At 39.6% G+C, this 27,020-nt stretch overlaps 4 protein-coding genes across 7 annotated transcripts in view; 2 read left to right on the top strand and 2 right to left on the bottom strand.

Moving 5' to 3' along the window:
- The window catches only part of ankrd13d (ankyrin repeat domain 13 family, member D), an 11,364-nt gene extending 5,629 nt beyond the window's left edge, over positions 1-5,735 (top strand). Inside the window, exons 8-16 of the mRNA XM_032527245.1 lie at positions 984-1,062; positions 1,459-1,520; positions 1,633-1,763; positions 1,864-2,021; positions 2,655-2,768; positions 3,060-3,232; positions 3,347-3,426; positions 4,131-4,364; positions 5,211-5,735. Coding sequence (XP_032383136.1) covers positions 984-1,062; positions 1,459-1,520; positions 1,633-1,763; positions 1,864-2,021; positions 2,655-2,768; positions 3,060-3,232; positions 3,347-3,426; positions 4,131-4,364; positions 5,211-5,274 — 1,095 coding nt within the window. The 3' untranslated portion in view covers positions 5,275-5,735. The remainder of the gene's footprint in view (positions 1-983; positions 1,063-1,458; positions 1,521-1,632; positions 1,764-1,863; positions 2,022-2,654; positions 2,769-3,059; positions 3,233-3,346; positions 3,427-4,130; positions 4,365-5,210) is intronic.
- On the bottom strand, positions 5,541-11,874 carry LOC116696338 (signal-transducing adaptor protein 1). Of its 2 annotated transcripts, XM_032527216.1 has the most exons (11): positions 11,796-11,874; positions 11,473-11,633; positions 11,215-11,286; positions 10,766-10,882; positions 10,586-10,642; positions 9,469-9,671; positions 9,131-9,262; positions 7,704-7,773; positions 7,500-7,602; positions 7,096-7,278; positions 5,541-6,957 (listed from the first exon to the last, which is right to left on the bottom strand). In XM_032527216.1, exons 2-11 carry the CDS (start codon positions 11,572-11,574, stop codon positions 6,800-6,802), a joined length of 1,197 nt encoding a protein of 398 aa, XP_032383107.1. In that variant the 5' UTR covers positions 11,575-11,633; positions 11,796-11,874; the 3' UTR covers positions 5,541-6,799. The 2 variants fall into 2 exon arrangements, with proteins under 2 accessions (XP_032383107.1, XP_032383106.1); XM_032527215.1 differs by having other exon boundaries at positions 11,473-11,866.
- Positions 11,875-17,999: 6,125 nt separating this feature from the next.
- Positions 18,000-21,032, bottom strand: LOC116696345 (paired box protein Pax-5). 2 transcript variants are annotated; one of them, XM_032527236.1, is made up of 7 exons: positions 20,848-21,032; positions 20,508-20,673; positions 19,806-20,003; positions 19,668-19,708; positions 19,477-19,584; positions 18,139-18,276; positions 18,000-18,062 (listed from the first exon to the last, which is right to left on the bottom strand). In XM_032527236.1, the coding sequence occupies exons 1-7, from the start codon at positions 20,888-20,890 to the stop codon at positions 18,040-18,042; spliced, it is 717 nt and encodes a 238-aa protein (XP_032383127.1). In that variant the 5' UTR covers positions 20,891-21,032; the 3' UTR covers positions 18,000-18,039. The 2 variants fall into 2 exon arrangements, with proteins under 2 accessions (XP_032383127.1, XP_032383126.1); XM_032527235.1 differs by having other exon boundaries at positions 18,000-18,276.
- Positions 21,033-21,823: 791 nt separating this feature from the next.
- LOC116696330 (zinc finger CCHC domain-containing protein 7) lies at positions 21,824-27,014 on the top strand. 2 transcript variants are annotated; one of them, XM_032527205.1, is made up of 8 exons: positions 21,824-22,701; positions 23,679-23,731; positions 23,931-24,041; positions 24,571-24,744; positions 24,982-25,017; positions 25,293-25,397; positions 25,669-25,786; positions 26,521-27,014. In XM_032527205.1, the coding sequence occupies exons 1-8, from the start codon at positions 22,314-22,316 to the stop codon at positions 27,003-27,005; spliced, it is 1,470 nt and encodes a 489-aa protein (XP_032383096.1). In that variant the 5' UTR covers positions 21,824-22,313; the 3' UTR covers positions 27,006-27,014. The 2 variants fall into 2 exon arrangements, with proteins under 2 accessions (XP_032383096.1, XP_032383097.1); XM_032527206.1 differs by having other exon boundaries at positions 22,314-22,701; positions 24,574-24,744; positions 26,521-27,005.
- Positions 27,015-27,020: the final 6 nt, after the last annotated feature.

Here is a 27,020-nt window from a genome sequence, read left to right as displayed (position 1 = left end):
ATATGGACATAGAAAAGAAAGACACTGAAGAAATTGGACTCCTAAATCTAGAAACTATGAAAAGAATTAAGTGACAAATTCCATGCACACTGTAAACATGAATGTAACAGAGTAATATTTTTAAGTTCTTACCCCTAATCTAAATAAAAGGTCAAAAACCATTGCGGTGTCCCCTCACTGTTGTTACATGAATGTACAGTAGTCTAGACTATATAGTTATTGGTTCAATGAACTAAGACTATAATTGGGAGGATTGTACAACTAGGATATGTTCTTAAAATTGTACAGTCCTCCCACATTATAGTCCCAGTTTACTGGACAACACAAATTGTGTGCTAAGAATAAGGAAGAAAGTTATTGTTATTGTTAAAGAATACAAAACAAATTTAATCAACAAAAAAAAATTCAAGGTGCATTGGTCCACGATAGAAACACACATGTACAGCCCTTTTTTATATTGCCTTTAGTAACTGATTTCATTTAAAACATTTGGCAACTTTATCAGCCATTTCAAAAACTGCCATAATATATTCATCAGACTTCTAACAACAATATGTCTTCATACAGCAATATAACAGTAACAATGTCACATGAATATTTATAAAAAAAAGAATGGTCACAACTAGTCCTTAAGTAAACAGCAATACGCACCAGTTTTTTTTTTAATGCAGACAGATACTAATTAGGTAAAAGCACTTCTAAGTGAACAGAGAAGGCAGCAGGATTAATAAATCCTGGCAGCTAGCCTGTTCGGGACCAGGCTAGCTGGACAGAATAAATCTCCATGGTAACTTAGGTGCCTCTGCTTTTGTGAAACCGAGTCAAGGCTAAATTGAGCCAGGATAACTGGGAAATCCTGGCTTAGTCCATTATCTTGGTTTTGTGAAATATAACAGTAAGCTCCTGTCACAAATGTGTTGACAGGAGCTTTACTTGAACAAAAAAAAAAAAAGTGTTTTTCTTTTGTTCGTCGTCGTTTCCAGGTTTACAGTGCCACCAATGTGGAGCTGGTGACTCGGTCAAGACAGAGCATCTATCAGACCAGGATAGTCGAGAAGCAAGGTAAACACTACACACATACACACACACACACACACACACACACACACACACACACACACACACACACACACACACACACACACACACACACACACACACACACCACACCACCCACCCAACACACACACACACACACACACACACACACACAGTAAGTCCTTGTTGTGCTGTAGTGGGCTAGAAAATAATTACAAAGAAATCTGAGCCTCAGTTAACTTAAGAATAAACAAGATATAAACTATCAATCGATCACTTTGTTTGTACGTTATGTTCCCGTCCACATGTTATGATTTTGTTGTTGCTCCAGGTGTATCCCTTACCTTCCTCATAGAGCACTAAATAAAGTGAATATGCCGAGCTGATTGATGATGATCTCCCTGCATTATTCCCACTCAGGCTCAAAGACTCCTCTGCAGTCCTTCTTAGGGATTGCTGAACAACATACAGCTCACAATGGGGTAAGAGTCCCCACAGTACCTGTGCATCACATCCGCACACACACACCACCCACACCACCTGCAGCTTCCTTTGATGAACACTTATAACTCTCTTTCTCTGTGTTTTTGTCAGAGTAACATGTCCCAGTGTGCCAGTCCTCACAACCCCACAGCTATCACAGCTGAGGAGTACTTCAACCCGGAGTTCAACCTGAACAGCCGGGACATCGGACGTCCCGTTGAGCTTACCAGCAAAGTCCAGAAGTATAATGCAGCCATGGAAACAATAATGTTCATCACCAAAAGCAGCAGCACTTAAAGCTTTCTTTTTGGACCAGTTTGCTCATCTCTGTTTCCTCTCCAGGTTTAAAGCAACACTGTGGTTGAGTGAGAGTCACCCTCTGTCTCTGGCCGAGCAGGTGACACCCATCATCGACCTCATGGCCATCTCCAACGCCCACTTTGCCAAGCTACGTGACTTCATCACCCTGCGCCTTCCACCAGGCTTCCCTGTCAAGATAGGTATGAGAGGTCACACAGTGTGGCTTGTGGAAGCAAATAAGAGACGGAAGTCTTTAAACTTTAACAGGCACTGAATACTTAATAATGAAATATTTTATTTTGAAAAACATATCTGAATTGATTTGTCCTGAATTTATCTCTTTGAAATTTAAATATGAACATGCTTGATTTCCATTTTAAAAACCTGAATTTTGCTAATTTATTTTCCTTGTTCACAAATTCAATCAACTTTGAGAATTTCAGATAAAATAGATTCAGGTTGATCAAATTCAATGGCTGAAAATGCAGATAAAAATTCAAGTAAAGTATTCACACAGTAACATCCGGGCTACCCAGGAACCGATGTCTGGCCTATCAGACCATGGCCTGTCTGTCATGTGATCCAAGAAATCTGGATCGGCGCCGGATGTCCCTCATTTTCGGCCGAATGTCCCTTACCTTCTGCTTTCTTTGTGTTTTACATTAAATTCCGGTCGCATCGATGAAGAGCAACCGGAACCTCTGAGCAATGTTACACATCACACGTCTCGTCATTCATGATTCTTACTTTGTGTTTTCATTCCCACTGCCCACTGCCGCTGTAGGAATAATAAGCCATTTAACTCTTTCAAACACTCACTGTCTGTCCTTCAGAGATTCCCCTGTTTCACGTGTTGAATGCCAGAGTGACGTTCAGTAACCTGTGTGGCTGCGATGAGCCGGTCAGCTCTGTGACGGTTCACACAACAGAGGGCCCAGAAGAAGCTGGTAAATACACATTATTTATGAATGTAATAAAATAAATGACATAGAATTCAAATTTGAGCTTGTTCTGAAACATTTTTTATAGTAGAAGAGCAATTTAGCAAATTCTGTCAAGTGCAGAATATTTTAATTATAATATAGTTTTGTCATTCCCTTTTTTTGTTTACAGAATACTTAAAAATGTAAGACAGGTTTAGTTGTTTCCAAAACAGAGCTTAGGCTTGAGAGTAATTTTCTGAAAAGATACACTTTTTACTTGCATGTACAGTGATGCAGTAACTGATCTTCATCCAGGTCAGACTCCCCCTCCCTTACACTGTGAGGTGGACCCCTCAGTGTTTGAGCCCCCCGCAGACTACACCACCCTCGGTCCAGGCCGCAGCGAGCCAATGAGGGACGAGGATGACAACCTGCTGCAGTTCGCCATCCAGCAGAGCCTGCTGGACGCCGGCACAGAGAGTGACCAGGTCAGAGTCAAAGCACTCCTAATTAGTCTCAGAATTACATGTCAGACGTGGTAATGGGTTCCTCCCTTATTTACATTTAAAGCCAGTTTTTGAACACCTATGTGTGCTTCTTAGGTGACCATCTGGGAGGCTCTGACCAACAGCCGCCCGGTGCCCCCGTCTCCGCTGTACGAGGAAGACTCTCAGCTGGAGAGGTGAGCTGCCCATCAGACTTTATTTGTTTCCTTCACAGGCAGGTTCACACTGCTCAAACTGGGGAGAACATTACTCTACTGAACTCTACTGGCAACAGAGTATTTCAGTTGTGTTTTAGGCATTGAGCAATATAGCATCCAAGAATTAAGGAAGATGATGTCAAGCACAGAAACCAGAGACTTATTTCAAATTTGTGATACCCAATATCTCTGTTGATAGATATTAATTCCTGTGTAAATTCTTTAAAGTTTTTTTTTCTAAATTCTGTACTTTATGAACAGAGAATATCAGAAATAAGGATGAAAAATCAACTCCTATAATCATCTACTAGATTTAGCAGAGCTTGAGGCTGTCATTCCGCAAGAAGGTTTTTAGAAAAAACTATTCTTAAAGTAAGACTTTCAGAAATTGTTCTAAATGGGAACATTTTTAGATGTTACTGTGGAACCGTCCTGAGGTTTAACTCATGTATATTCATAATTATTTCTTTTTCAGGGAAACCTCTGGCCTGTGCAGTATTTTAATTAAACGTCTCTAAAAAGAGTTCAGTGATTAGTCTTTTCTTTCCACCTTCTCTTGGGAACAGCGAGTCCCAGTCATCCTGTAATGAAGCCTAGCAGTGAACGTCCCGGTTATGATATCTTTCTTTGTTTAATAACGCTTCAGTTTAAGTCTAAATATCTTAATTACTTTCTTTTCTCAGGGCAATCCAGGAGTCTCTATCCATCTCGCTGGCCAGCAGAGAGGGCGAAGACTCGGCCGACCCCAGCCAGCCTGCCTCTGTCTCCCCGTCGGTGCCCACCACCAACTCCCCGCTCTCCTACAGCACAGTGACCAATCCTCAGTTGTCGGGACACTTTGGTGTGGCGTCGAGCTTCGATGAGCAGCTGCGTATCGCCATGGAGATATCGTGCCGGGAACAGGAGGAGATGGACAGGTGAGGCGGGAAGAAACTGCCATGCATTAGCTTACATGAGACAAAGTACATCTTGTTAATCTCACCCTGGACAGCTTGACAGTCTATCACAGGGCTATATATATATATATATATATATATATATATATATATATACACACTGTATGTGAATGACAGACTGTCATTCACAAACTGACCTGCATGTCTTTTGGACTGTGGGAGCGTGCCAGAGCATTTAGAAGAAGTCCACAGAGATGAGAGATTAGAATAAAGATTTTTTTTTTGTAATAGAATGTATTTGAAATTCACCCTCTCTTCCTCCTTTTTATATACTTTTCAACAGAGTGTGCCCACATAGGAAGTGTTGCAGTCTGTTCTTCTATCTCAAACTCTGTTTTTGACACAGTAGGGTGAGCAAAAACGTCTGCGACACAGTGGGGTGTCAAACTCTCTTCTTGTCATCTTGGTCATATAAGACAAGTCATAAGACAAGCTGTATTCTCTCTGCTAAACAGCCAAAAGAACGCAGTTAAAACAACCAAAGAGCTAATCTAACAATGGACAAGCGTCAGGGAGAAGAAAACACAGAATTATGAAAAAAAAAAAACATGATACAGAAATTTGTATTAAAGTTCTTTTTAAATGACAGGACAAGTACTATTTTTGGAATAGACATGAATTAGCCTGCAAACTTACCTGAATACCATCGGGAAATTAGAAGTCTGCAGTCCTTCATTTGTAATGAATCTTCAGTTATGGTGGGAAATCTCTGTCTTTCTGGGAAAAGAGTAATATAAATAAATACTTTAAAGTCACAGGTCAGGTCGTTGTTCTGACTGATGAGAATATTTCTTCTTTTTGTCGCAGGAAGCAAAAGGAGGAAGAGGATGAGCTGGAGAGGATCCTGCAGCTGTCACTCACCGAGAAGTAATGTCACAACAACCACAACAACAATGGAGGCATGTCTTCATTGGGGAACAATATTCTTAATTTATTCAGTTTTTATTTTTTGGAAATCTTGAGATGTTAAGTTATTACAGATATTTTATTTGTCTTTTTTTTACACGAAGGCTGCTACAACAGAGTATAAAGGACCAGAATATAAGAAGTGTGAGGGATAAATAAGAAGAGGTGGAAACAGGTACTCTGAATCACACTACAGTGAAGGAGAAGACAAAAGGGAGACAGTGTTTGTTTTTCAACAATTTTTCACAGTCATGCGGTCTTTATTGAGTGATGAATGATCCTTAAATATTAAACATATAACATGTCCCATGATAATGATGAAAATAAGAAAATACAATCTTAATGGACTTAACTTATAAAAATATGAACATTTGAAACATTTATGTTGGCTTACTCCTATCTGTGAAAAATAAAGAATAATGATCATCCTGGAGTATGTGTTTTTTATTCAGTGCTTCACAGATTCACATGTGTGTAAAGTTTATTTTAAAGTTTCATCATTCTTTCATATAAAAAAATGGACAATCATTCAGAGCTGTACAATAATTGTCTCATGCAATTTTGACATGTTCATTTTTACACTTTTAAACCATAATCATTGAGAAAAATCAGAAAGCATGATACCCTTCCAAACATCCATATCACATGTAGATCAGTCGGTTTGTGCTGTTGATAATAAATACGAAAATAATCGGTAGCAAAAGTTTGGAATAATTATCTATTTGAATCTGGGTGATAAAGTTGTCTATCAAAGAGATCTTTAACGGTTATCTCTTGGCACAATTTAGACACAAATGACACAAAACTATTTGACTTCATGATTGAACAGTCACAGTGATTTGTAAATCTTTCATCAAGAAGATGAAAATATACCTTAATAATCATGTTATACTATTGCAATGTGAAAACCATGTATTCATTTGGTAATAGTGGCTATTGGTAAATATGGGCAGCAAAAATAGGCTTTTTTTGTTATTTGGTAATCCAGACTTTAGTTTTCACCATGAGGTTGAAATACATACTGTATATTTTTTATTGTGATATCTAAACAACTATTAGATGGATTGCTGAGACATTTAGTACAGATATTCATGTTTACAAAGAATGAATTGTAATCTTTTCGATCCCCTGATTTTTTCATCTTTAGATTGTCCAGACAATACTTTGGATTATGACTAAATATTAGCAAAAACAATGACATTTCCATCTGCATTAGCTGTACTTTGTGTTTAGTGCTGATAAGCACGTTAGCATTTTAACACAGACAAACAGAAGAAAGAGAACAATCCAGATACTTTGAGTTTGAGACCCCCACTTTAAGAGATTGATTTTAATTTAACAAATGCATTTGTCCAGGGCATTTCTGAAATAAACTAAAGGTTGCAGCAGTTTCTCAAATCCACAGGGCAACAGGTTATCTCTCATCTGACGTTAAAAATGAAATATTAAACGAGCAGACTAACTTAGCAACAACAGTGGACCGAGATGCCTCACACTGCTGCACTCCACGTGGCCCATTGTGCGGTGCCTGATGGGGATTTTCCAGTGGTTTGATTCTCATATATTGTGACTTCCTCCTTGTCAGATGCAGTGTACATGTTTTCCCGCCGAAACTTTAAAACGTCCCGAAGTTCTCCATCTAACTGGACTAGTTTAGACAAAAACATACAACTGTTACTAACTTACTGTTACAGTCTACTTCAATCGCTCACGTGTACACAGTTGACACAACCAAAAACAGCTTTGATAAGAGCTGATGGTAAAACAAATGTTTATTCATTCTCACCTAGCCTCAGGTTGTGATCAGGACTCGGATCATCAGGAATCACATATTCACCCTCCTCCTTGGTTGGAGGCTGCAGAAGCTCCACTTTGTTCTGTGAACGCAGCATAGGTGCCACTTGTGCCTTAGGTATTGTTTTAGGTGTAGGTGAGGTGATGCTGACACACTTTGGAGCAGGTGACACATCTGTTGAACACATGCATAAACATTGTTGTTTATTTTGTTGTGTACCACGGATGACTGCTTGTGAAAGTGTTCGCCACTGTCGCACCAAATGCTTACTCTTGGGTGGCAATTATTGGAGTTTTGTAAATTAAAGTGTGGTCTACACCTTCTGTAATGAGCCCTGAGAGAACTCCTGTTGTGATTTGACACGATAAATAAAAATGAATTGAAATTCTTCTTACCGATGCGAGTGTCGTAGGGCTGAGATGCCATGTAGGGATGAAGACGGTACTCTGTCTTTTCTATGAAGTATTTAAGTACATCATTCAAGGAGGCGACCATCACCTACAGAGAACAGGACTCATGAAAACGTGTATATATATATATATATATGTATGTATATATATGCGTGCTGTTATAATGTTATAGAGCTGTGTGGGGCTTACTGCTGTGTCCAGTTCAATGACAAACCCTGAGTTTGTGGATGCCACTCTGTAGTTCTTCATGACGGGCCCACTGAAACACAAGCAAGAGGAGGATTATTTACTAACTGCTGACTGGGCCTTTCATAAACAGCAACACATTTTGTATGTTTTATATGAAATGTAAACAAATTGAAATAAACAAAACAAATGCCTATCCATGAGTTCATTCCTTTATTAGCTGTAGCAACTCCCAGTTGCTGATTGTCAGGATTCTTTTTACCTCATGCTATCTCTCATATCCCATACCATCATCATTTATCAAATATAACTTAGTGTTATTATTTAGTCATTTCATCAGTTTGATGTACTCTGTTGACTTACTATGCAGCTAATATATCACTACTGTCACTTTCACCATAGCACTATTACGTTTCTTTGCCATTTTTGTCTCCTTACGTTCTTGTGTAGATTTTCTATTTTTTTTATTGTTATTCTATTCTAACTGTACTTTAGTTCCTTTACATACATTTTATTCATTCTTTTACTTTCTCTATTTATCTGTACAATTGCTGTCTGTGCTACTATAACAACCAAATTTCCACTCTGGGGATTAAACATTTTTTGTCACATGCAGCAAACATCTCCTCACTATCTGCGAGCTGCCTGTCCCCTGAACACACTGTAAAAAAAAACGCGGTGTCTGTAGACAGCCCAGGCTCCACACATGCCAGCAAAAACAACCTGTGCCCACCAAACATGACAAACAGTCTTCCAACGTTCCAGCCAACAACCGACAAGAAGGATTTGGGGGTGGGGGTCGGGGGGTCAGTGCGAGGAAGCATGGAAGGGAGGGGATGAGGAGGAGGGAGGGGCAAGCTAGCCTCATTTTGTTTGAAAATACTTCGAACAGAAGTGCTGTCACCCAACATCACTTGGAGCACCTTTAATAAAGGTTTGTCTTATTATATCATAGTTACATTACACTAACGTGCAAATCATCCATATGCTAATTAGGGACTTTGTTAAAATAATAAGACACTGTTGATTCTACCGTCTCTCTTGTTATATTTGAGTTCAGAAAAAAAACCTTTTGTCAATTAGACTTTTTTTACAAAACAAATTTGATTAGTCATTGTTATTCAAATTATTAATGTGTAAAAAGTGCTGTATAATTAAAAGTTATTATCTTTATATTTGTTTTGGTGGACACTTCTCTTCCTGTTCATTTACAGTATGTGTCATAGGATTCACATGTGCATGAAATATAATGAGTTATTCAGCAGCTGTATAAAAACTATAGAACCAAAGATTCATATTGATGTGATGAAAAAATGATGGCAAAAGCTGTGAGGCAGAAGATGGACCTGATGCCTTGTTAGAATTGAAAAGATCAACCTACAATTAAATTCCTGCTTTAATCTGTAGTCAGTGGTACATTTCAGACAGACCTGGGTGTCAGTTGTCTGAGAGTCAGGGCGTAGTTGTTGGCCAGAGTGGACGGGCGGAGGATGATGCCTCCATTCTCGGGGTTTGCCTCCAACATTTGCTCAGCCTCCTGCCGAGTCACGCTATAGAAACATCTGCAGGAATCAAAGGTAATACAGGAACAGGTGTGTTTTTACAGAGGGCAAGAGATGGGAACATGTTTATAAGTTTATGATAACAGCAAGAGATAAACATTTAGTGGTGTCAAAAGTCCTCAAAAAAACTGTCTAATAACCATTTTAGTTGTGTTTTTCATGCTGTGTTACAGCCTTTATTTCTGGAAACAGACTTTCTAACTTACGCAGGAATGTCAGGGGAGTTGTGGCTAGGCTTTTCTTTGGGCAATGGACGGAAGGGTGAGGCTGAGGGTGAGGGGAGGAAGGATGGTCGGGGCGGGAGGGGTGGACGTGCTATAGGGGGCTTTCTTTTCCTCTCCTGATCCAGAGCCTCCTGCAGCAGTAACATCTGGCCAGGCAGCAGCTGCAACTTACTGGGAATCTTTTTCTGCAGGGGAAACAATGTTATTACTAACATCATTGTTCATTTACACAATGTATAACAGGTTAAAACATGCATCCTTGTATTGGGTTGTAAATTCTTCTCGGACTTACTCTGATAAATCAAATGTATCAACTCTTCCAAGAACATGGTTAATTACAGAAGTGTGTGTGTGTGTGTGTGTGTGGTGGTAGATAGACCAGAGACTTCACTTGAAGTACCAATTTATGTAAACTTTAATTTATAATAACCTAAGTTTGGGGGCAGTGGCCCCATGAACACCCTATTTCTGGCACCCCTGTACGTGACATGTGTTTACTCAGTAATGTTGCAAGAAAACAAAAAAGATACTGCTGTTGACATCCAATTTGAGTACAGGTGCAGCGAGCACAAAATCAAATTCCAGACCGAAAACAGCTCTACACACCCACCCCTACACATTTACTGACTGTCTTTTTGTCACATACTGTATGTTCTTTACTCTACTGGATTATCCGGATCTTTATTTTCAGTTTCTAGACATCGCTGCGTAGTTGTTGGTGACCTTACTGTCGTTATCAGCTTCACTTTGAGTTTTTCCCTTTCAAGCATCATGAGCCAAATTGTTGTCTAATTATTAACCAGGAAATTGTTTCCTGTTGTGTAAGATTGACTTTCTGTGTCAACTGGGTTAGGCATCACACACAGAAAATAATCATTTAAAAAAAGACTAAAAGAAAACAACAAAGTTGTGCGGTTGACCCACATAATGATGCACAGTTAAATATATATACTGGCTAATGCAAGTTTGAACTCAGACTTTAAGGGGTGGTTTTTGCTATCCGTGTGAGCACTCAGCAATATGCTGTATCAGCACCAACACACTCCCACATCAACCCACCAGAGTGTGTCTTTAAGTTTATACGTGTGTGTTTTCTTACTTTGACCACAGTCAGGATATAACCCCTCCACTCCTCTCCTGTGTCAGAGTTGTCCATCTGTACAGTCACATAAACAGAAGTTATTTTGGTTTTGTGCCATATAATAATTCTTTGTAAATTGAAAATTATTTTATAAATTCCATTGTGTTTTTTGTTGCGCTGACAGGAGAAAATTCACACCTTTAGCTGCACCACCTCTGTGTGAAGGGTGAGAGTGAAAATAGTTGGTGCCTTCCTCTGATACGGAGAATCTAACTCCATGGATGTCAGCTTCTCCAGGTCCAGCTTCTCTGTGTACTGACAGAGTAAGCAAACACTAATTAGCACCTGTTTTCAGACACATGCTTGATCTACAAAACGTGTAAAAATTGATCTAAAACGGGAGTGACTTATGAAATGGTTTAAAAAAAACAGAAGTGTGTTTCTGTTTTCCAGTGCACCCTGGCTTCTGTGTCCCCTATGTTCTGATGGCCCTTCGACAGTGTTGTCATTGTTTACAAGACTTAACACTGTACATCTATTATTTGGGAAACTATTGTTAAATTCACATTTAATTAAACATTATTTAATACTTTGTTATTTTGTAAATCGAAATGCTGCTGTTACATGTAAACGTTATATTTGCTTACTGTATCCTGCGTGTCATCTTTGTACAGAAAGAGTGTGGCTCCCCGGAGCTCTCCGTAGTATTTCTTAAAATCCTGAAAATCCAAAGATGTCAATTTGGACATCTGCTCTTGACACAGCGTTCACAAATTCAACAGAATTTTAATTTCAGTCATAAAACTTCATGTGAAACGTCATTTACCCATTTATTGCCCATTTTTCTCTCTCTTATTTTCTTGTATACACATTTGTCTGCATGGCTTTTCCATCTTCATCCTCACCTTTTCTTTGGAGAGTTTCTTCAGCAGGTGTCCAGAGTAGTAGAGAGGCAAATCTGTGACAGTCGCCCTCCTCTTGTGGACAACTCTGGTTGGCACAGACATCGTCCAGCTAATGGTCTGTGCTTCTCCTTACCTAGGTTTGGTTCAGTTTTGGCCCACTTCTGTTGAATAAAGTGTTGAATAAACACTTCAGTTTGGTCCTGAGAAAGTTTTGTTCCTTGTTATTTCCTTGTGCAGGTCTCAAAGCAGTGATTGATTCACGATGAGTCTTTAGTCTCAGATGAATATTGGTCTATAAACCTGCACTGATAAGCTTCACCTACCTTTGACTTCAGTCAGAGTGTTGTTTTGACTCTGAGAATGAGGAAACACTGCAGTGATTTACAAAGAAGGAAGTAGTTTAAGCATCCCGATTAAAAATCTGCGTTTGGACTTTGAACCTCGACACCACACTTTCAGGAGCAAAAAAGCATGTGCAAGCTCTCACGCACACACACACACACACACACACACACACACACACACACACAAAACGCCCACACACACACACACACACACACACACACACACACACCACACACACACACAGAAAAACCAGCCAGTAGCTAGATAATTCCTTTTAATATCAAATACATTATATTATAGGTCTACAAGTAAAAAATAAATAACCTATGTTTCAATGAGTGTCAGTATACTGTGAGAGGACAGAAAAAGAGCACATTAGATGCATTTTGCTACCTTTTCCAATAAACTCCTGCTTGTTGCATTAGTTTTTCCCAATTGGTTACACGTTTGCTGAATCCTTTGTTCATTTTTCCAAAAATGTAACCACAAACACAAAATGGTAAACTCTACAAGTTCCCAGCAAAAGCAAACACTGCTATCTAAACGGTTACATCTTTTTCCAAAATGTTTTTTTTTTGCATCAAAATGACACACACGAAAACCAGGAAAACATGCAGTGAGATAAAGGCTTTACTGTACAAAAATTACAAATGAAAGTCACTTGATGATCTCCCTGTCCAAACAGTGGGGAAAGAATCTTCCGGAGGGACGGATCCAGCCGCCGAAAGCCCTCACATCAACTTCACCACATGCTCATCTGTGGTCTTACAGTGCTGTAGCCTTGACTGTGCACAATTCAGCAACTAGTGTTTACATCTATGAGGAGTGGGTGTTGCCAATTGGTGTATAGCACTTGGCTTTGTGACCGGTGAGGCTTATCAAAGGGACTGCAGAGATTTACATTTTGAATGTTGTGCCTGATGTAGACAACTGTGTGTAGTGATTTGCAAAAAGTGTGATACAGAATTGGGCTCAGAGTGTGTAATGCAGGAATTGTGCTTGCTAGTTTGCAGATTTGGTTTGAGGATTTGGTACATAAGTTTCAGGTTTAAAGGGATTGCGTTTGTAGTTCCAATTTTGGTGTGTAAACAATCTGGAAAAACTGTATTATTTAAAGAAGAAAGAAAGAAGATACTAGTTATACATAGTTAAATTCATACAGTAACGCTGTGATAGAGAGGAAATGTCATACACTTTTTCATGCATAATTTGCTCTTCTTTGAGTTGTATTAGGGAAATGCTGTGAACTCATTTCATTCAGCATGTAGATAATAAAATTGTTGTCACTTACTGAAAAAAGTGAATTACAGGATGCGGTCTATTAGTTGCAACACTGTCCATCAGCAGTAGCTACTAATAGAAACAATAACATCAGCAGTAGAATAAATTGCCCTCTGCTGCCTGGTTAGATGTCCTACAGATGCTAATGAAGTGAGCCAGACAGTGGAAGTCTTTAAAGTCATCACAGCTGCTGAGTGACGAGCACTGTGGACAAAGAGCAGGGTGGACAGCAGCTGCACATTGTTCCTGCTTTGGACCGTCGAGTAGTGACTGAGCACGTTTATCCACTATGTGCCAACAGGGCCTGACAGTGAAACATAGGAGGTGGCAGAGGCAGACCTGTGCCTCCCAACTGGTGCAAACCATGGACTGTGTATTAATATATATTAAGTCTATGGTGCAAACAGTGATCCACATAATGTATTTGTTAGATTTGCCAATGAACATGTATTGACCTTCAAACAGGAATTAAACATTTAAAATCTGCAAATAAGTATTAAAGATAAATACATCTTTTTTTGTCTTGTAATGTTGGTCATTAGGTATTTTGAAAAATGTACATATTTTGCTGTGGGGAAAAGAACATAAGGACTCCGGGGAATGACTTCCCAGAGCTAGGTTAGTAACAGGCATTTCTGGGACATGGATGCACACAAATGGAAAGAGAGAGGAGAGAGGAGCTTGATGTGTCAAAGGAAATCTCCCGGCAATCTAAAACTATTACAGCATAACTAAGTGAGACAGGGTAAAGATAGGAGCCTGGTCAGGCTAGAACTCTCCACTGCCGGATCAGGCTGCCCTGCCTCCCTCTAGTTTTTTTATATTATCAATTATATGGTAAATTAATCTGACGACTATGAAGAGAAGCAAAGAAGAGAAGGGGTGCCGTGTTTGCAGCTATACACCCTCCCTCCGCCGGTCTAGGCAGAAAGCTGCGACTCCTCACTCCCTAACTATAAGCTTTATCAAAGAGGAGAGTTTGAGTTTACTCTTAAATGTGGTGACACTCTCTGCCTCCCAAACCAAGACCAGAAGCTGATTCCACAGGAGAGGAGCCTGATAGCTGAAGGCTCTGGCTCCCATTCTACTTTTAGAGACTCTAGGAACCACTGACTAACTCTGAATTCTGGGAGTGTAGTGCTCTAGTGGGACAATAAGGCACTAAGAGCTCTTCAAGATAAGATGGCGCTTGACCATATAAAGCTTTGTAGGTCAGGAGAAGGATTTTAAATTCAATCCGGGATTTTACCGGAAGCCAATGCAGAGAAGTTAATACAGGTAAAAGATGATCTCTTTTCTTAGTTCTTGTCAGAACACACGCTGCAGCATTCTGGATCACCTGGAGAGTCTTAAGGGACTTATTTGAGCATCCTGAAAGGATTACAGTAGTCCAGCCTGGAAGTAACAAATGAATGGACTAGTTTTTCAGCATTGTTTTGAGACAGGATGTTCCTAATTTTGGCAATGTTACGAAGATGAAAAAGGCTGTTCTTGAGGTTTGTTTTAGATGGGCATCAAAGGATAAATCCTGATCAAAAATAACTCCTAGGTTGCTGACAGTAGTGCTGAAGGCCAGGGCAATACCCTCCAGAGTAGCTATATCTTTAGATAATGAAGTTCGGAGGTGTTTAGGGCCCAGCACAATAACTTCAGTTTTGTCTGAGTATAACATCAGAAAATTGTAGGTCATCCATGATTTATTATCATTTATTCATGCTTGAAGTTTAGCTAACTGACTGGTTTGGTCTGGCTTGATTGATAGGTAGATTTGGGTAATAAGTCCTTTGTCTGCAGCATTTAGAAGGTCATTATTCATTTTCACCAGTGCCGTCTCTGTGCTACGATGCTTTCTAAATCCCGACTGAAAGTCCTCAAGTAAACTATTGCTATGTAGAAAATCACATGACGGATTAGCAACTACCTTCTCAAGGATTTTGGAGAGAAAGAGAAGGTTAGACACAGGTCTATAGTTTACCAGGACCTCAGGGTCGAGGGAGGGTTTTTCAGGAGAGGTTTTATCACAGCTACTTTAAATGACTTTGGTACATAACCTGTTAATAGAGACATATTGATGATATCTAGTTAACAAAACGCTTCTTTAAGTAGCCTCGTTGGAATGGGGTCTAAGAGACGGGTTGATGGCTCAGCTGAAGAGACCGTTGACATTATTTGTTGAAGGGCCATAGGACCGAAGCAGTCTATGTAAATGTCAGGTCTTGTCGTTCTTTCTAGTGCTACTGCGTTTAAAGGTGGCACATTAAATATTGCGGGCAAAAGGTAATGAATTTTGTCTTTAATTGTTATAATTGTATCATCAAAGAAGCTCATAAAGTCATCACTACTCAGAGCTGCAGGAATATTTGGCTCAAAAGAGCTGTGACTATCTGTCAGCCTGGGTACAATGCTGAAAAGAAACCTTGGGTTGTTCTTATTTTCTTCTATTAGTGATGAGTAATAGTTGGATCTGGCATGTCCGAGGGCCTTCCCATACATTTTAGGGTTTCCTTTGCTTCGTCATCTTCTTTTTGAGAGGAGCCACAGAGTCTTAAGTCGTCTGCAGGCAGGTCGCAACACCATCTACAAATTTATTAATTTGGGAGGGACTAAAGTTAACATAAAGGTCCTCTGTTATATTAAGAGACGGAATTGAATTAAATGCTGTTGGAATATCTTCCTTAAATTAAGCTATAGCACTGTCAGATCTAGGCATCTAGTGTATGAGCTTTTATTCACTTCAGTATAGTTGGGTAGTAAGAATTCAAAAGTTATTACAAAATGGTCTGATAATTAAGGATTCTGTGGAAATACTATTAAATCTTCAATTTCGATGCCATATGTCAGCACAAGGTTGAGGATGTGGTTAGAACAGTGAGTGGCCTTATGCACACTCTGACTGAAACCAATTGAATCTAGTAGTGCTTTGAAAGAAATACTAGGGCTATCGTTGTCAACGTCCACATGGATATTTAAATCACCTACAATAAGTACTTTGTCTGATTTAAGGACTACACCTGACAAAAACTCAGAGAATTCAGATAAAAATTCAGAATATGGTCATGGAGCTCAGTAAATTACAACAAATATAATTGGCTTTAACGTTTTCCATGTTGGGTGTTGAAGATGAAGAACAAGGCTTTCAAATGAGTCAAAGATGGCTGCAACTACCCCCCCTCAGCCTGAGCCTCTAGGATTTTGAGTATTATTATGACCGGGAGGAGTGGCTTCATTTAGACTAACATATTCTTCATGGCACAGCCATGTTTCTGTAAAACAGAATAGATTAATTACATTATCTGAGATCAGATCATTTATTAGTACTGCTTTAGAGGACAGAGATCTAATTTTTAATAGTCCACATCTAATTTTCCTATTCTGTTTTATCATTGCAGAGGTAGTTTAAATTCCAATTAGGTTCTTACGTATAGCCCTTCTTATGTTTACCTTTGATTTAACCGGGGACAGGCATCGTGGTCATTAAACTATGAGCGGGCGACTGCTCCAGTGGAAGCACAGAGGAGAGCATTGCACTGCACCTCTGATTACTAATATCAGACTTGGATTGTATTCTGGCCTTCAATGTTATTATTCTCATTTTCACCCTTAAAGGAGAATTAAACACATTCTGTAGCAATGTAAAATAAAATGAAAAGAATACACTGGTTAATTATTATATCTAATAACATTTTCCTGCCTATGCACAGTTATTTAAGTAAGACATCACCAGGCCTGGCTCATGCTATCACAGAATCTGAGGTCTTTGGTCCGGTCCCTCTTTGTTTTGTTTTCTAGACCAAAAATAAGAACTCCCTTTTGGGTTGCATGGCTTTGCACTAGTATAACTCTTCTCCTAGCAACCACGGCTAGTCCCATGCCGCAATTAGATGAGAATTGGCAGCACAAAACTAATGCCTAAAAACAGCTCATTACTGGCAGTCTGCTGGAGGTTGAGCAAGCAGTTCAGTTTTGTTATTTGTTGAAGTGAATCAGAGGATCTTGTCTTGTCTTAACCATAGACTGTTAATAATATACAGTTTATGGTCTTAACCAAGTTGCAGCTTAAAGGTGACAGCTCTGTGCAAACTTGCTGATACTGTTGTGTATAACCAAGGAAAGCACTGACAGCTACTGACAGCTACACAGTACTGCCCTCTACTGATGCTTCTTCTAGATTTGTTTACAAGTGGTGTTCTGCAGGAAAGGTTTGAACTAATTATATCATTGATGGCTCTGTACAATTTAGGTTGTTGTATGTCAAGAAAACCTTGTGAGTTTGGGATTCAGAGGTCAAATTGATTTGACTTGACTTCTGTGTGATGTCTAAAGTGTTGATGCCTTTAAATTACTAACGTCTGCAAACATATGCTGCATCTATAACAAAACATCCCCAATGTACGTAGATATACACAGGAAAACAGTTGCCACGTGCATCTGTTCTCTGCATGCCTCCCATAGACTGATGCCCACTGCTGGCAAGAGATTTCTTTCTCAGCGGGGTTCTTTGACCCCACCGGTCCCTCTGGCATCTTCTATCTCTTCCTTTAATCCCTCATGCTGGTGGGGAGGCCAGGGAGATGCACACTTAAGAGAGAAAACAGTCACTGTTCTCCATCACAGGGCCCCTAATGATGCTCGCCCTCAACCACTGACTAAGGAGAACATGGCCACAGGGGTGACAGGGATGGGGATAATGTGTTGAACTGATGAAGCTCAGTTAAGCCTCTGAAGCAACAGCATGCTCTCTTACTCAAAATTATGTAAATAAAACATGACAGGTGAGGTATGTCATTTATTAGTTTTATTTAAACATAATGTGATTGTAATTTTTGTTTCTTTCTTGATGTCAGTCTAGTTGTAATAATTACAATTTCAATTAAGTCCGTTTTGAAATGATGTTGCTCTTGGCTTTAAAATGATTTTCTTCTTTCCTCTTTGCATCCCCGTTCAGCTGTAATGACACAGAGGCCCTATACAAGGAAAGATGAGAAAAATGAATGCTGTATTCATGTCAACATAAATGATCATATTTTGATGCAGACTTACCTGGATTTTGATTAGCTGGCAGGCTCGGATAAAAGGTCAGGCTGGAGATTGAGTTGAGGCAGGGATCAGACAATCCCCAGGCGTCATTACAGGAACATGGCTGCTCGTGGTAGGAGACGCTGCAGGAGACAACCTCACCTGGAAAACAACACAGCTTCTGTCCAGGTTCACTTTTATTTCTCTTCCTACCTCCATCCTGCTACTGTGATCGTCACTTGTTCTAATTAGTAGATTGACAAACTACATGCATGTGTGTGTAAGTATGTACATTTATCAATGCATTCTCCTATTCTAATGGTTGCAGTGATGGAGGAGTGGAGGCGTAAGCGGGCCTGTAATGAGAACATGAGGTGAGGAGGAGGAAGGGAGAAGCAGAGAGCCTGCTGGCTGAAAGGACTGAAGCCTGGGGCGGTGAGGTGGATCTCCTGCTGCGGAGGTTGTTTCAGCCAGAGTGATAACACAGGACCATCGGCTTCACTCATCTGTCTGCTGTGTGGTCTGGTACCACGGTAATCACTTTGGCTGCTCTGCAGATACATTCATCTAACATGTTTAATGTCGTGTGGATATTTGCATTTTGCTTTTAAAACACAGGAATAGAAGTAGCCAGGGGAGAATGGTAATTTCTTGCAATTTGAAACAACTTGTTTCAGAATGTAATTTTCTTGTAATGAGTCAGGTAATTTTCTTCTGCTTTAGAAAATTCCTGAAAACGATGAAACAGAAAAACAGAGATGTAATATCAAATACTTCACCCAAAGGTTTTCTGAAATATAGAAAATCAAATAAGATTGTATGACAAAATTTAAAAAATCAATTACTTGACCAGCTAACCTGTGAAGTCACGGTGAAGTTTCTTAAAGTCAACGCCAGGCTTCTTAAAGTATATTTCCATCGGCCTCAAGATGCCAGCTTCAAGAAAACTGTAGTGCAGTAATGTTCCAATTCCATGCATACTAACATATATGATACAAGAAAAGTGACAAAACAAATAATATCATACTCATATATGTCAGTATGTAGAAGACATTTGATTGAGTTTTTGAGTGTGATGTTGAAGGATCTTCATCTATCTGTCCCAAAACAGAGTTTACAGGAAAAATGAAGGGGCTACAAACATCAGGACAAATGTAGCAAAAATGAGGATGATGTAAAGACAGCGTGGAAAATAGAATTAAAGAAAGTGTTAAATCTCTGAAAAAAACATTTAAATTGTTCTTTGTAGCGGAAAAGTCGCAGTTAGACTAAAGTCCGTTATTCATCTTGAATCATTCCAACTGCCAAAACAATAGAAACAAATGCACTGATATACACACAAAAATACACTCACTATTTTACCTTCCTTATGTTTGCTGCTGCATTTCCTGATTCCCAGAATCCCACTGATGGAATAGGTGGACTCAGAGGAATATGCTGTTCCCATGGCAACAGATGATGCTGATGACTCTGCAGGGTCAGAGGTCAACATCAGGAAACATCAGAGGCACACAGATAGGCCAAGAGAGAGTAAAAGGAACAGATGAACTTACCAACTTCACAAGATTGTGGCTGGACTTTGTTTCTGATGATCCTGTAAAGACAGAAGGAACTTACTTAAGACTTATTGTAACGATCTGTGTTGACTAACACCCACACCCACGCACGTGTGCACACACAGTCATCTACACCTGTTGATGGAGCTGATGCTGGGCACGCTGTCGTGGTCGCACACTCGCTCCAGCAGCAGCCTGTCTCGGATCTCCCAGGCGAACATGGTGGGGTTGGAGTGTTTAAGATTCAGGATCATTTGCACAACTCTGGGAGTGGCCACTTTGGGTCTTGAGCCTCCAATCATTCCCGGTATGATGCTTCCGGTCTCATTGTACCTAAGTTCAAAATAGTGATATCTTTCAGCAGGGTCTTTCAACATTTTACTAGAGCAGAAAGTTTAATAAACCTATTTTCTGATGTGCTTTGTGCATTTATACAATATGGGGAAAAAAATGTGACAAAATCACATGGTTTTAAGATTAAATTATATAAAAATGGGATAACCACATAAGCTATTAAACACAATTGTAGTAGGCTACATATCCAAAATAGCAAATATACTTACAAATATTAGGCTTCATGTAAATACATAAATGTATTTAAGCATGAAAGGGATAGCATTTATATACATTTCCAAATGAAGTATGAACATTTTAACTTTGTTTAAAACGTTTTACACAGATAAAGGTTATTATTATTATTACTATTATTATTATTATTTTTATACATACACAAGTAACCCTAGTGTTAAAATATGTATAAATCTGCTTCATTAGCCTAAAGATAATAATGTCTATTAATAAATAGGCTATATAATTAACCAAGCTGAGTGCCTTTACCTGACTAGTATTTTGCTGACACAGCCGTGACTGACGCGCAGGCGGCGGGAGATCTCACAGGGACGCACACCCAGTTGTGCGAGCTCCACGATGCGCTGTCTCACCACGTGCGGTAACGGGCGCCCGTTAATGAAGACACCGCCAAGTTGGTTCACTCCACCGTGTCCTGAGCACCGGAGCGGATCAAAGAAACACCAATCAAAAAGAATGGCAGGCTACTTACGAGCATCAAGGCATTATTTATTTCGCACTCACCATAATTAATAAAAGAAGCACTCTACGTAGCCTATATGCTACAGGTGGCACTAACTTTAATCTATTGAAAAACATCGTTACTTACTGTGCGTAACGGTGAGCGGCACCCGACCAAAGCGCGAGTCCATCACAGACTAAAAAAGTATTTACTCGCAGCCTACTTTAGATGTTGTATGGTATAAAGTGTAGTTGGTGTCAAGGACGAAACATTTCCTACTCATTCAAACAGCTAAAAAAAGATTTTTTTTAACGGAGCACTGTTCAGATGTGCGATGCGGAGTGACAGCAGTGTGCCTTCAGCACCTGAGGGGTGGACAGCACGAGCCTTTGATTGGACGAACATGCACTGGTGCACGCGCGCCAATTATCTTTTTGCTGTTTGTAGGCTACTGAAGGTGCTATCGTCAGTTCTTTGATACAATTTTAGCCACGATTTTAAAAGAAGTCTTACGCACCCACCCACATGTCTCAAAAAGTATACATTCATATATACAATCAGTTAACTGTTCATTTACATTTTATTTTCTAAACAGTTATCAATAGGCTGCACACAGTGGACTGTGCTAAAGGTTGAGCTGGCATTCCTAAGCCAAGTATGAAACTGTGTTTTAAAGTCTTCTCCCATTTACCAGGAATCAAATTCCGGTGGAGAAATAAATTCCATATAGGCTACTCATGTATGTGTCTAGAAATGTTGGAATCGGCTCATAAAACAAGCGTGCAGCCTACAGTAATGTTAGTAGCTTATCTTGAATTAAAAGAAAAAGAAAAAAGGAAGACCTTAGAAAGCATTTGAAAAAATGAAAACTGTCATACTGAAACAAACTAATTTGTACGAGTGGGAGCACACTGAGTTCACCAAAGGAAAACAAACTGAAATTGTTATTCTTAATTATAAACCTAGGCGTTTAAAGTGTTTATTTTATTAACTAGTCATGATTTATAAGTAGCCTACTATATTACAAATGGTGACAAAAAATACATTATTAAATCAACTCCATGGTTTCCGGGAGTGAACAGTCAACCTCCGTGTTTTCAAACGCAGGAGGCAGTTTTGGTTGTCCAATATTTTAACTCCCGGAAACGTCGCCGGTAAAGTGCGTGCTTCAAACATATTCACATTGGAAGTCACAATCCTTTTAGTTGTATGGAGGGACTTATTAGTATTGTGCATTGTGTGAAGTCGAAACTAGCTACAAACGGTAAGCACCCGTAAAGTGCCATTATACTATAGACTTATTTCACTTGGTTGTGTTCGCAACTTAACGCAAAGCTCCTATATACTGCCTCAACTACTACATAGCTAACATTAGCCTGATGTTAACCCACGTGTTAATATACTTTCATTGTTTACATACTCGCCTTATAATTACACGTTTTAAGAAAAAGAAACATAACCAGGCAATGTTACGTCCCGGTGCTACCTAACGTTAATTCTTAGGAAAAAGTTTTGGTATCGATACTTAAATGAGCCATTAGCCACCGCTGTTTGAAAGCAGTGCAGTGAGCCGTCGTTGGGTGGAGCTGTGCAGAGTGTTTTGAGGTTGAACTATGGACTATAACAAGGAAAACAAAGATGACGATGGTAAGGAAGGCGGAAAACACGACCGCTTCTTTATCGAGGACTCCAATAGCTCAGAAGGAGAAGAAGCGATTGAGTTCAGTCACCAGAAACATAACAGCAGCTGTAAACAAGCTGCACGGCTCAGCAGGGAAAGCTCTCCTCCGCTCCTCCTGGCATTCAACATCACCTCTGGACGGGCGCTTCAGATCAGCAGTCCTTCTTCCAGTTTGGACTTGAAGGAGGAAGAGGAGGAGGACAGTGAGCAGCCCATCGAGGAGTGGATGATCCTGGGAGGAGAGGAGCAGGTGGAAGACTCAAGCATCCAGCTCAACATGAGCTACTGGAGGAGCTCCGAAGAGGACTCTGGAGATGAAGGTTAGACTAATCTTGATCTCAGTCTGGGTCAACATGGTTGCTGTCTGTCATACTTTTTTGTAACATTGCAAGATTTTTTTTTAAAGTAGTTGAATTTCCTTTGCGGGATTTTAAAATGTTTAGGCTACCTGAAGAAAAAAGTACAATTGTTATGTCCAGCCACATGCATTGAATAATTTGCTTTGCCATGTAGTATTTAAAATGAACTATAACTGTACAAGAATGAAACACAAAAATGTACAGCCTTTCTGTAAACCATAGTTTGGCTCAGGCAGTGAGTGTTGACATATGCTACAACTGTGTGTGTTTACCTCTGAAGTTGGTGGATACAGTGTATGTAATGAGATTATCACTGTTCAGTATCTCCTACAGCATAAAAGATAACTCCATGAGTAGTAATATATCATATTCAGCAGAGTGGCCTGCTCAGACATTTATGTGTGTCAATGATCCAACACAAGTTATTGACAGAAAAAAGATGAGTTCATAGAGAAAAACATTTCTGTAATTACATTTCATGCAAATTTCTGTTAATCTATTGGACTGCAGTTTGTGCATTAATAGTATTCAGAGACAGCATGCACTGATTTCTTTCTAGATATGTTCTGCTTCACATCAGTGAAGATGCACATATTCACACCAGGGAGCTGCACAACCACTCCATCTTGTGTTGCCATCCAGCAGCTCCATTGGAGCAGAGAGGATTTTCATCTCACCTCAGTGATAGTTATTATGGAAAGGTGTTTTCTAAGTCCTGAGAGCAACAGCTTTTATAAGACTATGCTATGCTAAGAATACTATGCTTTGGAAAAACTCCCGATCCATCCTTGATTTGTAAAAGGTTTTTTTTTCAATTGTGTGTTACATTTGAAGAGTTATCTTGTCCGAGAATCGCATGATTAGCTTATGTCTTGAACTGTGGAGTACATTTACAAAACTTAGTCTAACCTTCTCCTTGGTCATTCTCTCCATCATAGATCAGAATGGGAAATCAGTAAAGAATACCTGGGCTGTATCAGAGAAAGACAAGGTAACTTCTGTTAATTTTCAGGAATACTTCAGTAGATATTTTGTTGTTCATGGAAATGTGCATCTACTGTTAATATCCATGTTTCGGTTAAGGGGCGTCATAATTTAAAAGCAAATATTGTTTAAATAAATTGAAATGTATACATTTAATTGATGCCTTTTAAAATAATTTCTTGTACTTGTCCTCTCACATTATCCAGCGTGGTGCTTACCAGTCTCTGCCCAGCCGCTATTTTGCGGCTGGTCGTTCCCTGATCTGTTACGTTTGCAACAGGACAGGACACATTGCCAAAAGCTGTTACTACCACAAGGTAAGTTTTTTTTAAATTTTTTTTTTAATTATTATTATTTTTTTTTACATACACATAATATACTTTCACACTGTCATTAAGTAGGTCTAAAACAGATATCACTGTCTTGTAGAAGAAATAGCCATTAAAGAAGTTTGATACAGTTGCTGATTAATAACCCTGATTCAGGTTGAAATACCTACCCAACTGCTGAGATGTCCCACCGATCTCCTGTTATAGTTCAGCTTGTATCATGCTCTCCTTATTTGTGTTTTCTGCTGCTCTCTATGCTCTAAAAAGAAATAATACTGTTAAGTTGAAAAATAGATGACAAAACATTAACATTTGTGATACCTTTTCTGTATGTACCTGATGATTTTTTTTCTCCTCCAACTGACTAGCTTATAAAGTCTGTCCCTTACAGACTGCCATAAATTGCACTAGAGACATGTGTTGATGTTATTCCATGGTTACCTGTAGAGGTTGACTCAAAAGATCATAACACCCATCCTAACACCCTTGTAAAACATCTTTTTTGTCTCTGTGTCAGCAGAAGTGTCCCACTTGTGTCCTTTGTGGGATCCAGGGCCACATCCAAAGGGACTGTCCGGGCCGCCCCTGCCCCAGCTGCGGACTGCCTTCACATGGCCTCAGGGCCTGTGAAAGGCCCCCAGTGTGGAACCAACATTGCCAGCGCTGTGGGATATCGGGGCACCTCTCTGATGTGAGTTTGTTCGTCAGCTCCCAGGACTGGTTGTGTTGGGAATTGGGTTTCTGTGTTGAAATAAACTTTAAAAGGATTTGTCAGTTGTGTGTTGACATATTGTGTAGCCTCAGCCATGTGTGGGCCTCTTTTATGAAGTGTTATTTGACATTGGTAGTAACTCATTTGTACAATGCTCTTTTCTGTATTCTTGCTCAAAAGAATAATTTTTTTCTTTGCTTTCTGGGTTTTCCGCAGGCCTGCCCTGATACATGGAGACAATATCACTTGACAGTGAGTTGACATATTGCCCTTTTCTTATCTCACGTTCTTCTCTAAGCAATATCCATAATGGCTCGATTACATTTTGTTATCACGATTATTTGCATGAGTGCCCAAATTAACTCAAGTTTTTAGCTATTATATTTATAAAAATATTAAAAGGGATTTTTTTTTTTAATGGTTTTTAAAGGTGTGAATACATGGGTGTGTAGTGATACAATTTCAAAGATATGGGGTTACTTTTTTTCCACTTTTAAAATTGTTCTTTGTTTGACCTTTTTTTCTAGATCCGGTTAGAGCTTCCAGTCAGGCCTTGGACAGTCCATACCCACAAACACAAGCAATGCCCCGCTCATTGTTTTAACTGCTCCAAAAGGGGACATTATGGCTATGTAAGTGGCTAATGAAAGAAATCCTTCTCTCATTTTACCATTTCTTCTTGACTTGATTCTTGCCTTCCATAATATATTTTTAGCAACAGTTGTGTCAGTTTTTTTACACTGTCAGGTCTCTCTCTGCTTTCCTCTTCTTCCCCCTGTATACCTCTGTACAATATACTCTCCCTCTCTTTTATTTTGTATCTTCTTTTGGATTGGACATTACTGTGCTGCTCTTCTTGCTAACTCACTTTCAATTGTATCTACTCTATTCTGACGGTATCAGGAGTGCACCAAGAGGAGGATGATCAGTGGGATTTTTCCTTCACTGCCCTATGTTTGCCATTACGACACAATGGAGGATGTCCTTCAATGTCGTACCAGGAAGCAGAAAAAAGTCAAAGGTTTCAAAACGTATAAACAGTATTATTGTACACTGTACTTTCATAAAATAGTGTGTTTTATCTGTGAACATTTCACTTTATGTAAATGGATATCCTTGATATAAATGAGGTGGTTAAAAAATAATATATAGCACAATACAATTCAACAGCACCACACATTGCAACCTCCAAAATGATCATATAGGTGACACAACATGTATTGAATAAAACATTACATCCAAAAAGGTAGGGTTTATTTGCAAGACTGTTGTATTACACTACATTTGTATAAGCTACTGTAGGTGTACCTAATAAACTGGCAGCTAAGTATGAATGAATCCAATATGAAGTCGCTTTTCAGCTGTTTAGCTAGCAACTGGTTGCTAACTTTTGCGTTCTGCCATTTGGTGCTGGGCAAGTAGCGTATTTGGTTTTATCAGTTATTTAACTGAAAACATCTGCCTGCTACGGATGATTTTTAGGTTTTAATAAGAGCAGTGAATGTAAATCAAAGTAGTAAATTTACAGGCTGTAAAACCAACACAATAAGCTGAAAGGGACTTTGTAATCTGTGGAGTTTGTAGATAATTTGCTGTGGGTTTGTCTGGGTGAGAAACCTCTTTTAACATTACATTTGACCTGTTGTTTAAATATTAATGAGCTCAGCTGTAAACAACAGCCTCTTTTAACTTATTGTTCAACTATACGGGCATACATATTTTAAGTGAATTTTTCTATCAATGCTGTGTTTTCAGAGCTTCGGAGTGCTGGATCACTGCCTCTCTCAGACCAGCAGCACTTGTCTGAACCAACAGGCGAGAGTGGTGAGGAGAATCAGGGGACGAGCAGTACAAAGCAGGAGACATGTAGCCGTGTTGGCAGGAGGAAGAAGTGGCCTGAGAGGCGCAGAGAGAGGCGGGAGGTGAAGAGGCTTAGGAGAGAGGCTCAAGTCAGACGAGAAGGAGGACTAATGGGGAGATCCCGGTGGAACTTTGATGATGAATTTTGCCCTGCAGACCCCGTCAGGTCTGCACTCCACGGTCACAAGCAATCCACACCCCCTCCACAGAAGAAGAGGAGGGATGAGGCAGGTGGCAGGAGCAGAAAGAGCAGAGAGGCCAAGAGGTGGAAGCAGAGAGGAGGGATAAAACGTGGGGATTTATATCCCAATGGTGACACAGACATCAGTAGTGAAAGCCTTCTTTCCCCAAAACAAAGAGTCCGCCACCGACGAAGATGAGTAACAAATGTAACT

This window comes from Etheostoma spectabile, chromosome 10, assembly GCF_008692095.1.
Source record: "Etheostoma spectabile isolate EspeVRDwgs_2016 chromosome 10, UIUC_Espe_1.0, whole genome shotgun sequence".
Lineage (NCBI taxonomy): Eukaryota > Metazoa > Chordata > Actinopteri > Perciformes > Percidae > Etheostoma > Etheostoma spectabile.
The sequence above is the reverse complement of the archived record's forward strand: the minus strand, read 5'-3'. Positions and strand labels throughout refer to the sequence as shown.

What these genes read in the sequence shown, in the direction of transcription:
- LOC116696338 (XM_032527216.1), bottom strand. Translation starts at nt 11,574, where the DNA reads ATGTCTGTGCCAACCAGAGTTGTCCACAAGAGGAGGGCGACTGTCACA. An exon ending in AAGATGACACGCAGGATACA is followed by an intron (nt 10,883 to 11,214) that starts GTAAGCAAATAT and finishes TTACTCTGTCAG; the next exon opens with TACACAGAGAAGCTGGACCT. An exon ending in TCATTGAACTGGACACAGCA is followed by an intron (nt 7,603 to 7,703) that starts GTAAGCCCCACA and finishes TGTTCTCTGTAG; the next exon opens with GTGATGGTCGCCTCCTTGAA.
- LOC116696345 (XM_032527235.1), bottom strand. Translation starts at nt 20,890, where the DNA reads ATGGACTCGCGCTTTGGTCGGGTGCCGCTCACCGTTACGCACA. An exon ending in GCCGCTCACCGTTACGCACA is followed by an intron (nt 20,674 to 20,847) that starts GTAAGTAACGAT and finishes TCCGGTGCTCAG; the next exon opens with GACACGGTGGAGTGAACCAA. An exon ending in AGCATCAGCTCCATCAACAG is followed by an intron (nt 19,709 to 19,805) that starts GTGTAGATGACT and finishes CTGTCTTTACAG; the next exon opens with GATCATCAGAAACAAAGTCC.
- LOC116696330 (XM_032527205.1), top strand. Translation starts at nt 22,314, where the DNA reads ATGGACTATAACAAGGAAAACAAAGATGACGATGGTAAGGAAGGCGGA. An exon ending in AGAGGACTCTGGAGATGAAG is followed by an intron (nt 22,702 to 23,678) that starts GTTAGACTAATC and finishes TCTCCATCATAG; the next exon opens with ATCAGAATGGGAAATCAGTA. An exon ending in TATCGGGGCACCTCTCTGAT is followed by an intron (nt 24,745 to 24,981) that starts GTGAGTTTGTTC and finishes GGTTTTCCGCAG; the next exon opens with GCCTGCCCTGATACATGGAG.